At 39.7% G+C, this 13,263-nt stretch overlaps 1 protein-coding gene across 2 annotated transcripts in view; it reads left to right on the top strand.

Annotated features, from left to right (window-relative positions):
- sox6 (SRY-box transcription factor 6) overlaps nt 1-13,263 on the top strand; it is a 122,551-nt gene that overhangs the window by 93,649 nt on the left and 15,639 nt on the right. For both annotated transcript variants that reach the window (XM_077621933.1, XM_077621924.1), the window contains exons 14-16: nt 1,354-1,534; nt 1,637-1,824; nt 11,486-11,591. In XM_077621933.1, the coding sequence (XP_077478059.1) occupies nt 1,354-1,534; nt 1,637-1,824; nt 11,486-11,591 (475 nt within the window). The remainder of the gene's footprint in view (nt 1-1,353; nt 1,535-1,636; nt 1,825-11,485; nt 11,592-13,263) is intronic.

The raw sequence follows: 13,263 nt of genomic DNA, 5'->3' as shown, positions 1-13,263 counted from the left end.
TACACTAACCAATTTCTGATGCCTTGACATTTTCATTTATTTTGATGGGAAACAATTGGTGAAAAAATGATGTTTATTGTAAAGAAATCAAAGTTCATTTATATTTTCTGCTGCTGTATGGCATGCTTCCACCTCCATGGTGAGTAAAGACAATATTCAGGACATAATTCCAATCACCAACACACGGCCCCTTGAAGTGACTCAACAGAATAATATCCCAATGGAGAAAGACCATAAATCACATCTTGAAATTGCGAAACGTTGCCCGGTGTTCTGGCTCGTGGACATGCAGCAACTGCCTTGTGATCCTTGTCTGCATCACCAAAAAATCTGATGTACAACACACATTGTAGGGTGGCGAAAGACAAAACGGTTCTAAGTAAGAACATAAATGAAAATCAAATTTAAAGTAGCAAGCCTCCATCTGTAGCTGCAGTGGAAAAAGATTGCCTTTTTATGTTTGTGTGCTTTCAGCTTCACTGCATGACAAACTGTTATTGGCACAGAAAAAAACAAGGCCTTGGGGCAGCCTATGTCCGGGCCATATGTTTGGACAAGGAGGCACTTGGGCTTTAAACAAGACTGTCAAAAGCAGAACATCTTCATAGATGCTAAAATACTGTTTATTGATACATGAGGCCTTTGACTGTATCTCACCGCAAGCACATTAGTCCCAAAGGGTATATCATTTATTCATGCAAATTGGCAGAACTTTATTATTTCTTAATTTTTGTGTACTTTTCATATGTTTTCTCATACACATGATTTATAAAATCACAGAAACTATTTTGGGACTGTTCAGAATCACCTCAGTCAGTCGCGTGTGCATCACCCAATCATTTCTCCTATTCCATACGATTTAGACATTTGATAATTCATATTCTATTTTTCAGGAGTAAAGGTATCAAAATAATAACAGTGGGAATGTGCCGTCGAGGAATGAAATGCGAAAACAAGCTAATTAAGTAGATAATGTGAGTCGAAGTGATGAATAGAACAGCTGTCTTTGATCACTGGCAGCGGCGTTATCTGGTCATTATTTATTCTTGCAACCAGAGTGCGCAGCCAGAGGAGAGAGAACAGATGAAGATGTACAGAAAGACAGAATCTGCTTTAATTAGTGTGAACAAAGATTCCGAGCAACTGTGAGGAAGATCACAGTGGCACCGCTCGGCAAAGGGGAGGATGACGAGGACAGGGAACATAATACAGTACAATAATATGAATAATAACGAAACTAAATTCAGGGGGGAAAAAGTACTGTGTTTGCTTTTGAACAACAAGAAAAGTCCAAATTAGAAGGAGGGGGAAGCTGTCTCACAAGTGTTCTTATTTGTATCTCTGCTACTGCAGGAAGAAGGAACACAGCCGCTCAACCTTTCAGCCCGGCCAAAAACAACAGACATGGTCAAGTCTCCGACTTCCCCGACGCAAAACCTATTCCCCGGGTGCAAAGGCAACCTCAACAGCTTTGCAAACAAGGGCGGTATCCCCAGCCCGCTCGGAGGAGGCCTTGGCCGTGGCTCCTCATTAGGTAACCCTTTAAAAAAATAGATTTTTATGTCCATTACTCGTAAAACATCACCGGAGGACGACAATAGTTTCTGACTCACGCATGTGATGTGTCGATATGCAGACATCCTGTCCAGCCTCAACTCTACGGCGTTGTTCGGGGACCAGGACACAGTATTGAAGGCCATCCAGGAGGCTCGGAAAATGAGGGAACAGATTCAGCGAGAACAGCTGCAACACCACCAGCAGGGCATGGAGGCGAAGCTGTCTGCCCTCACCTCGGTCGGCCTCAACAACTGCAGGATTGATAAGGTAAGGCCTACTTAAACAAACACCTTGTTGTAAAATCCATACAAATAAAATTGTAACTCTATATCATGTAGGTACATACATTGGTTAATGAGCACATGAGTTTTCAGAAGACAATTCTTAGCAAACAGAGTTATAGGCTCTTTCATGGAAGGAACAAAGTCAGGCTACCACTGTTTTTACCATTAGAAAACAACTGCTGCACTAACCAGTCCTATTTCTAATCAACAATTCCGTCATCGTCTGGTCTTACTGAGCTATTGCTGCCCCGTCTGTCACTCTCACAACTTACACAGTACCAACTCTCATTCGGCACAGACAATGTGTTTGTGCCAAAAACAAACCCGACATTTAACATAAATTTGACACGTCGTAAAACAATTATTTATTTAGTCCCTGTTGCCGGCCAACACGTTTATGCTTGCAGGGGAGACGCGTGTATGACATGTTCTGAACACCTGCTGAGAGTTTTTGTGTCTGGGTGCTGTTATCAGGTGGTTTGCAAGCCTGACGACACACAACTAAACTTAGGAACCTCCATGGCGATATCGAGCCATTTCAGGGCACAGCTGTATTGTTTTATTTAGGTAACTTGCACTTTGATTCTGCTTTTCTAAAGTCCACCAAAGTAGTTGATGAAATAAACTTAGGTGGAGCCTTTAAAATCAGAGCCATCTTAAGAATAAATTAGACTTTCATCCTCGTCCAGGGTGGAGGTAGAGGACTTGATGAGATCTGGCGGTGAACACATGAGCGAGTTAAGAGTCTTTCCTGATGTTGGTGTGAAGGCCATGACTGACCACGCTGGTGCCCAGTTTGGCCCAACACCACTCTGAAGTCGTTGCCCACTTTAAGCATACATGCAACCCTTTGCGTCCCTCAACACAGGCAGGGGCTACTTTGTAGCGGGAGCGTACACTCCCAGGGATTCCCTTTAAAAATATCTTCAATCGCTGAGTCAATCAAGGAGAGAGAGAAGAGGGTGTGGGGGGCCGTCCTGCTCTCTTTAGCTTGATGCCATGGTGCCAGTTGGCTGTGAGGAGCACGCAGGAACTGGGAGCGATGCTCATTAATATTTTAACAACTAACACTTTTAACCAACAGCCTCAACTAGGTCAATGTATATACAAAAGTGTTTTTTAAGTCAATGAATATATACAAATATTTTCCTCTCATTTGGGGTTTTTGAGGCAATCGTTGTCTTTTCAGGGGGCCGTAAACTATATCACTGAGAACTGCAGAGGAGGCCAAAGTACTCAAACTCCTACTCCACATTTAAAACTTGTATTTTAACAAAATATTGACTTGGGTAAAACAAAATAAAGAGTGACATTCTCAATTGAAGTGTTCAAAGAAAACAATTTAGATTGACCATTTAGATGCTTTTGTTAGAAGTGGTTTGAAATGAAATTGAATTGAATGCTTTTTTATTCAATTTTATTTTTTCAAATTTAGTAACCTTTTTTCAAGGAGTGAATAATGGCTTTTCCAAATCTTCAATAGTAGATTTTTTTAGATAAGACTGTATTGAATTGCGGGGCACATTTTGAACTAGTATATAAAGTCACCACAGTATACTGTTTTATCCAATGGGTTGAAAGTTATTTTTCCATGAAACAGTGTACCACCGTTCTTTCAAAGAAAAACAAAAACACATTACATAAGCGAGTCATTTATTTTTGTTCATTACATCACTCGTGGGTCTCTCCATTACACCTAAGGCCAGAAAGCTTTGTGTCGGTGGGTCAAATTGTGGAAAAAATAATGTCACCTCTTATTTTAAGTGACAGAGGACCAATTAGAAAGGTTTGACATTAAAGGGGCACTTATCAGCGCTGCTCACAGATTGGGGCCATCACTGTCACCCTTCGCTGCTATGAAGAACTGTGATTCAGCATTTTGCTAATACAGGACAATGGAAGGTTTTAACTCTGGTCAATTACCCAATATTTAGATTTTGCCAAATCTACCCCTCAACCACTTCCCTCCCTATTGTTTGCGTGGCGATCATAGTAAGACCTGAGAAAGGATTGTGGAAAGGTAACCTAAATGGGATTAAGGAGAGGTTAAGACCATCCAGTGTAGCTGTTAGAGGGGGATATTAAATATTGATTTATTCCACTGTAATGACCAAGCTGAGGGGTGGGCTAAGTGCTGCTTACAGATGGATCAATTCATCTTTTTGTACAAAGTGTGTCCGATCAGGACAATGCCTTCCCCCTAACCTTTTTCTCTACAACTCCATCAGTTAGTTCTAGCCACCGACCAAGAAGAACACTGTAAATATGACTCCATACGCTCCTTTAACCCAAAAGCATGTAAAATATTCATACTCGACGAGAGGCTTGTTTTTTTATTTGTCTGTTTTTACTACTGTATATCCCCCTCAGCACAATAAAGCCTTTTACAAGCCTCCCGCAATTTATCTTTTTGAAATATTAATCCAAAGGTATTATTGTCTGCTGAGGGCAATTACTTTGTTCCATTATTTACTCCTCCTACCTCACCCAGAGGAGGCTTTTACCTCCAAGCACTATGCCTAGAGTCAAATACACTGGATCTGAAGCCATTTGTAACCATTTGAATTGTTTCCTTCTATTATGCACTGGAGCTATAAACAGACATGCTCTCTTTGTACGCCATGGGTGAGTGGCAAAACCTGCATGTATGTTTTTATTCATACATTCAGTCAGTGTATTTTTAACATCTTGATATCGATATGCTAAATATACAAGGTATTACCTTTTGAATTCTTAAAAAAAATACAGTAGTTTAAATCAAGAACTGATGAAGAAATAAATTCTGTTCGCCTTCAAATTTGAGGAAATTCAAAATTTTAGAATCTGCCAAAATGGTCACAGAAGCCAAAGGGCATGTTTGCCTGTCAATGCCTATTTAACATTTATTAAAAAAACAGCCAACTCAAATATACCGAAATATGACCCTACTTTTGATATGTATAATTTTTGCAATAACACATGAACCCTGTGCATTCAGCTTCTGAAAACGGATTGAAAATGAGCAACTTTGTAGTAAAAGTTTCTGATGTGAGTGTTTATTTATTAACCAATTAGGAAATAAAACAAAACAATAACACTAACTTCCTTCAAATGGCATAATATCACATTGTGACGCTCAAAGAAGTGTCAAGTTAGAATGAAACACCTCCCATATTGTCAAGTATTTATGGATGTATAGGCATGAGATCCTGATTAGAGGGGGAACAATCCCACACAGTAGACACACCAACTGTATTTAGTTAAAATTCTTGGAATTTCATGATTTTGAAGCTTTTTTTAACTGCCATTTTTTACATCATCCATGCAAGGTTATTACTAGCACCTTGTGTTTTTCACTAATAAGGGAGTTCAAAACATGTAAAGTAGAATAGATGCTGAGTAATTGTAACGACATTAAAAGTGTTCAGCAGAACATCCTTTACACAAATTCAACATTGCCAATGCATATTGTGTCATATGTCAGCAATATATTCATCCTGGGCCAACCTTCAACCAGGTAGACATTTAAAAATGCCATTGTCTTGCTTAAATTCTGTGAGTATTCGTTTGCATCTGCCTTTGTGATGACCCCGAAGTTCTTGCCAGATCAAATATATTCCTGTGCTGACATGTTTCCTCCTGAAATCAAAAGGTGAAAGGCCAGTATTAACCTATTGAAGTGGCCTCCTTGCCCTAGAGCACCTCCTCTCTTCAGTATTGATGACTACAATTGTCCATTTCCCCTATCTAAATCTCAGCCGGTAAATATTCAGATGGAGCTTACACTTCTCCTAACCTATTGCTCGTAATGGTTACACAGGTCCCATCTGCTCGCATGTGTGTGCGTGCACATGTGCATAGGATGCCAGGGCTCTATTGAGGCAAAGCCCTCACAAAGACTTTGAATATAATCTTGTCTGGTCGGCCGCCCTGGAAGCAATTTTCTGCTCCTTTTCGACCGCTGTCTTGGAAATTGCAAAGCAAAGCGTTTTAGCTGCAGTGTAAATCCTTGGCATACAAGGCTTTGCCCAGCCAAATTACATTACCCCCAAGGCTCTCAGACTATGACTACGTCCAGCGAGTGCCATTGTGACAATTGCTCAAATTAACGTTTCATTTGATTGGTACCCAAGTGAAAAATGAGTAGAATTCTGCCAGTGGGTTTCGAGCGTTAAGCTTGTTCTCATCAAGACCGCATCGTGGATGGGTCATTTGGCTGTGTCGGCCACCACCATTTTTATGGGCTGAAGGTGCCACTCAAGTAGTTGTTGTCGTTGCTCTTGGGAAATCTAACTTTGAAGACCTATTCCTTCTTCATTCGTAAAACCGATCCTCTTAAACTTGGTAACTATGTTGCAAAGCCAATATCTAATCGCTCTTGTTATTTTTAGTATCCGGCTACATTAATAAAAAGCCTTCTGTAATTGTTAGAAAAACATGCAGGTTGATGGAAAAATGTCTGTAACATCATTTTATTAGAAAAACTCTAATATGTGAGTATCTACTTGAAATCTGATTGAATCGGTGTGATAATGTAGCAAAAAAAAATCTAATATGTTTTCCAAAGGTTCTTGCACCCATCTTATTTTTATCATAGGGACCTTGAAAGTTTAGGCTAAAAATCTCGAAATAAAATTAGCGGAAGTAGAACCTTATTGGAAGCCATTTTGAAAATATATATATTAACATTTATAAGGGGTCTCAATAAGCTTATAGTTTCAGGTGTAACAAGTCGCAAATATTTTAATACATATTTCCATTACAATTTAATAGAGCTAGCTGCATTATCAAATATCAATACTCATTAACAAGGAATATTCTGTTAGAAAAATCTGTACTCACTTTTTAACAAAATGGTATGAGTGTAGTTCGGAATTTCTCTCTGACTTGGAATTTTGTTCCATAGTTTTTATGTAATATTTTTGGGAATATCTATACTCTCAAATAGTGCTTCATTGTGCATGCCAATTATCCTTAACAGGTCGTGGAATGCTCAATTGATTATGGGCGGGACCATTAACTGGTTCTCAGCCAATCGCAGCAACAATAAACAGACCGCATAAAAATAATTACTCTTGCATTATAGTTAAATTAGTGGCATTGGAATCTTCAAACTAAACACATGATTTATATTACCTATCAAGGGTCACTGAATTTTCCTTCTAACAAAAAACAGAAAAGTCATCCTGAATAACGATGCTATATTCTTTTTATTAAAAACAAACAATAAATGCCAAAATGGCAGGCAGCCCAGAAAAAGTTTCGCTCTCCTTCACTTACACCGCTTAGGCCCCTTAATTTAATCAATTGCTTGTGTTTTAAATAAATGAGGTGATGCCTTAGCAGCAAAATGCAAGGGGAATGTCATGACGGGTCTCACGACCTGACATTTAAGACAAATATTAAAGCAGATGCCGAGCTTTTGTGGCCGCTACTGTCTGATTCGGCTGCTGCCTGCATTAGCCCTAACAAAGGCAGAGCGGTGGGTGAAAAAGGGAGCAACAGTCAGCATGAAAGGAACTGCGGGTTCACCGCGTGGCTGGATATACTTAAGATTCAAATGGCTCAAAACTCACAAAACTACTGGAAAGCTGCGGGATTATAAATAACATGGCAACTGGTTAAAATAAAAACACAAACCAGATGAGCACCGAGTTGCCTTTGTCTGCATTGGACTGCTGAAAGGTTTAGATTTTTTTTTTTTGAGGGCTGCAGACCACACTGACGACTGAAACGTGATCTGCCCAACCCCATATTGTGGTCAGCAAGCCTTCAACTTGCCTTGCACCAGGTGTGCGATATTACCAGAACCACTTCAGCACATTATCAAACTTAAGTGGCTGTTTAGCGTTCTGCAGCTGTTAAAGGTCACATTTATGAAAATGTGATTGTATTATTTTCCCATGAAAGAAAACACAGCTGAAAGCTTCAAAATTGTGGATAATCCAACTTTCACTCAGATTTCCAAGCACAAAACTCACTGTATTAACTGTACTTTCACGTATGGCTTAACTAACAATAACACAGTACAGCCATTTTAGAGAACCAAGTAGTTCTGGTTTCTTTTAAAATATTTCCCAACAGAAATTTGAATAACTGACGCCATGTCTTTTGCTTCATTTTTGTTTTGTTTTTCTTTGGTTCAACACCTACACAAACATTTGGGTGTTCCACCCCCTACATAGCCATTGGAAACAGTCATAACATGGCAGTATTTTCATCCAAGGATAAATCAGGCTAGTTTGTTTCAGACAAATCTCAGGGATGGATTAGTTCTACTTCTTCTATCTATTACAAGCCTCCCCCCATTTTTTTAATTGAGTGCGTGTGTTTTTAAGATCAGGGTCACATTTCTACCACTGTGTGAATTGGGTGGATTCTACTCAAAAGAAATCCAACACTGGCCGATGGTATGTGCTAAAATTATTGTCAAACATGGTTTGATTTTTAAATGATAAATTCCCACTCAAAACAAAATTCAAAATCCACCCACACTTGAAACCTCGGTCCCTCGTCACAAATTAGAATTTTCTTGAGCTCAGTGTTTATGAAGTTGTACTTTGTGCAAAAAGTTTGCGACCCACTGATCTAGTCAAGTAGTAGTATGTATCAATATGAACAAATAGCATGCTGATTTCTACCCCGCCCGCGTATATTTGCCTTTCATCTACATTTGAACAATCTCCCCGGCCATATGGCTTTGCCTATAGCCTGGAGCTATTTACAAAGAAGCTGAAGGAGTGTCAGGATTGGCAATGCCTTGCTTAAATATAGGACAGAAGTAAGCACAATGCACAGGGCTGTCCGCCACCCGCCTTTGCCCAGAATACACCCTGTGGGCAGAGACGCACATGTTCTGCGGTCTGCCAGATTAAAGCTCTCTTCACAGCACTGACAAGAGCTCCTTTTGGCTTCCTCTGGCCCGACAACTTCTATTCCTCCTCATCTCGTTTCCTCCGTGACGCACGTCTTCTCTCGGCGGCGGCGTCTGCAACCAACAAATATTTTCAAAACAAGCGGATGATAATGTGTTATTGTGCAGCGCGCGGCGCATCTCTGTAAGTGGGGTTGCGCTGGGGTGGAGTGCGGCATGCTGAAGTCATTTAAGGGAGAAACTGGTGACTTGCCAGCGGTCGTGGTCAATGTGAGAGACCGATGAAAGTGTTCCCTTTTAGCTTTTGTTTCCCCTCTTTTGAACGTCACCTCCACTCTTCATTTATCCTGCTGACTTTTTTCTTATTTGTGGCTCGTCTCCTCTCTCCCTGGCAAGACAGACTGCTTCCCTTGATACTCTGTGTCCTTTGCAACTCCACTGTATCAGAGTGATCAGTAAAAATTTAATGACACTATAAAATAATAAAAGTGCTATTAATTTATCACAGCACTTGATGCGTGGGCAATAAAGAAGCATTAGTTCAGTGAATATTTTCAAGGTTTAAAACAAAACCCAGATGCCATGCGGACATAAATTACTGCACGTATAACCAATAAGTATATTAGGCCTAGTATATAAAATTTTATGGAAATTAGTGCTTCCATATTGCACTGGCAGCATACGAATTAGCATATCAAGCGCTGGAAGGGTAGAAAAGTTACTCTGGCTAGGCCTTCACATCAAGTATAAAAATGTTCGTGCTCATAAAGCATTATTTCTTTAGAATGCATGACACAAAACATAGTGCTGAGACTCTTAGTTATTTGAGTCCCTCATAAGCAAAGGTATGCCAACCATTTCACCGAAACTATACACTTGGTGCACAAATAGAATAACTAGATGTTTGTCCTCATTGTGCTTTTCATAAATGGAATCTGATTAATATTGGTGGAATAATATTAATAATATTTCCTATACGTCAAAATTTATGGAATGTAAGATAATAAAAACTGAGAAAATGACTAAAGAATTAATTAGCAGCCATTTCTTATTTAAATAAATGGACTTTTGCCATATTTTGAGAAAATTGGAACAAAAAAAACTCTGCCGTATGAGTCACTTTTTAACCCTAGAGCGGTAACCTGGGGTGACCGGGTGTCTATAATCTGTATGGGAGACAGACAAAAAATTGTACATTTTTCAGTACGTACCAAATTATTATTTTTCCTTTCAACACTTGCAGTATGGCAAATTATGCTTTAAATGACTCAAAGTACATCAATGAAACACATACAGTACTATACATACACTCAACTGTTAGATACAGATACTTCTAAAATAGAGGGTTACCATTCTAGGGTAAATACTTTTGTCAGTGCCTGCTTACAAAAGCACATTCAAACATCTAGGAATAAAAGTGCAAAGTGAAAGTTTCTGGGGCAAGAGTTTATTCATTATTATTTTTGGGAGGGATAAAATTTGTTGTTGAAAAGCCTCCCAAAGTGAATAAAATATCTGCAAGAATTTGAAATGAGATTTTAAAATAATACAATTTAAGCTATTATATTATCAAATGCTGCAATGGCAAAATCTGAAAACAGAAATAGAGCATTTAACCATTTCCACAATTTAGCATATTTTCATCACCTAGTTTCTCAGCCCAACGTGATATTTAATGATCATAAGTTTATAAAAGGACTTGATTGATCAGAAGGGACCAACAGAGCAGCCAGGAGGAATAACGTGACGACTTTATTACAGAGGCGCAGCACCCGTGAACGTCGACTGTCCAAGTCACATTTGAAGCAGCCCATTGCCCGCCCGCCCGACTAATCAGATATCAGTCACTTTGTCAGTAGGCTGCTGGCTTCTTTCATTAAGAGTAATAATATGACCGGCTGATGAATACTCTTCTGTGTGCTCGCGAGTGCACGCATGTTCTGCTGTAATCGGGGCATCTGCACTAAATCTTTTCATTACAAAGTGTTCATATGTCATCATTTAAAAACACTTTTGTAAGCAAAGCGGCACGCACTATACGATCACTCAATTTGCCGCGAATGCCGGTAAAAAAAGAACTCGTGATTGCATTCGTGTATAGTGCTTCCTTCAGATATGGAAGTCATTTGCCTCCTTACACAAAACGCGCCAATGCTAAATGATTTTTTCCTCCACTGAACGGTATGGAATTGCTTTTCAATTTTTTTTCCTAGAAAAATAACATTCTTCACTGCTTGACATACAAAAAGAAACAATTTGGATAGTTTTGCCACATTTTTGGGTTCAATTCAATGGACATTATGCCGTATCATCCTTGTATCATCGAGTTAAAGTGTCCATCTTCAATTTGAGTCTTTGGAGAGCAAGGCAACCCCTTGCTAAAACCCTGTCTATTCACTGAGGAAGTAGGTCATTTAACAATGGAGCCAGCGGCAGTCACTACTCTCCCTCCTGCATAATACATTAAGTGTAATGTGCATCAACTATTTAAAGGCTGTTATTTTATTCTGGAAATGCACATGGACATGACATTTGATATTGTCACGCCGCTCCGAATGACAGGGTTTCATTGTGCGTCAAGTACAACACTGTAGCCAGTTAGAGCGCTGCTCAAAAGGCGACGCAGCAAATGTTGAATAAATGATGGCGGCGAGGCTCTGGATTCTGTCTACTAGAACGCCGAGAAAATCTCAGCGACAGTTGTGAGCTTGGGATCGCAAGATGTTTTCTGTTATTTTTCATAATACAGTATGTTGCTCAGTCCGCCTGACGGTGTATTCTCCTTTTGCAGGAACGGGCCCATTTTGAAGGACTCGGGCACCATCTTGGCAAGTTGGGAGAAGACGGGAAGATTGGCCACAGAGTCATCGATCTGACTAGGCCTGAGGATCTTGACGGTAAGGATATATTTTTCTTGTACATACACTTTTCTGCGGCATGACTACCAGTAATCTTCAGATTCTGAATTGTTGTGTGTTGTAACTTTATGTTTGAAATTCGTTTCACTGAAACAAACCAGAAAATAACATGTTTGGTTTTGGTTCACTTCATTTGGTTCATATTTTTAACAAGGTGCATGCTTAAAATGTGTGACTTTACTACCACCGGCGCTGTTGCTGCGATTTTTACTCTCTGTGATAGCACAAAGAACATCTATTTGAAATGAAAAGTCTGTGCATTTAACACAAAGATTTCCCTGTCATTACCGCTAGCTAGTCCACGTCACGGATTTATGCATTGTGCACATTTTAGAAGACTTGAGTCAGTTTGCAAATGGCGCAAATCTCAAAGTTCATGTCATCACTCTTTGGGTGAATCCTCGAATCACCCAATCCCAACCCACGCTAAAAAGTTACCAAACACCACATTGTGCGATCCAGGAGGTTTCATTCATTGCTGTTATTTTACAATACTTCTCACACAGTTGAATGCTAAAGGGAGTTAATAGGTTTGTTCTGGGCAAAAGTATGTCTAAACCTAAGCCACCATGTCAAGCATGAACAGTGCACCTCCATCTGGGCATGACTGAGGAATGAGTGGTGTATAGGCGAATGTTTGGTAGACAAGTGGGGGATGGTGTGAATGCTGCTTCAAAGGTTATCACAGGTAGGTGAGCTGGAGGACAAGAGAACCTTAGGACAAAGCTGGATTTTCTTCAAGCTTTAACTCCCGCTGCTGTTGCGCTTGTTTGAGGTCTCGGGCATAGGAGAGTCAATTTTGCTTGCACCAAAGTGACAAAGCGTCACCTCTCTTTGTGGCCCGGCCTTCTTCACCGGAGAGAGCAGTACGCACACAGAAGCACTGTTTGTCCGGCATAAATATTTGTGGCTGTTTCCATGGCATTTGAGAGCTGGAGCAAAGAAGAAAATGGTTGTGACTCACCTCTGATACCTCAAAGTGTCTCAGCAAAGGAGGATAGATATTTCTCAGTGCAATGTAACCCAACATCTTGCAGTTGGCGTCACACACTCTCAGTACCGCATCTACTATAATTACAACTGAGCATGTGTCAGGGGGTTATATTAAACTAGTGCACTATTGTAGGCATGCTTTGTAGGATAGTGATTTTGGAAATTCTCCGTTTTTTATGCATTAAATTAACTTTATTTCTGAAGTAACGTCAGTAAGCATAGGAACATGTTTCATTCTATTCTCTCTTTGTTTTCCATATAGGTTTAATTGGTTCCATAGTTTTGATGTTGTTTGGTAATTAATAGAATGTGATTTGTCCATTTTGTTTCCCCCCCAAAAAGAACAGACAAAAACATTAAAGCTATTTCTTCAGGTTAAATGGGTAATTCAATTCCACATATACTCTATAAGTAATGACATAATTGAATAAAACAAACACGTTTTTGTCAGACCTTGTGCCTGGAAGCATATAGTGATGTGTGGACAATTTAGGAAACATGCAGTATGAATCGTCAGTCTGATGGAGAGTCTGCCCCTTTTTCAGCTTCCACTAACAAAGTTGTTATCATTTAATTTGATATCAATGATCACTGGGCTCATTGTCATCATGAGTCCAATTTCATATCTAAATGCACCGCTGACTTTTACCCACATGCA

The sequence above is a fragment of the Stigmatopora argus genome, chromosome 2, assembly GCF_051989625.1.
Source record: "Stigmatopora argus isolate UIUO_Sarg chromosome 2, RoL_Sarg_1.0, whole genome shotgun sequence".
NCBI classification, from domain to species: Eukaryota; Metazoa; Chordata; class Actinopteri; order Syngnathiformes; family Syngnathidae; genus Stigmatopora; species Stigmatopora argus.
This window is presented reverse-complemented; position numbering and strand designations above follow the sequence as displayed.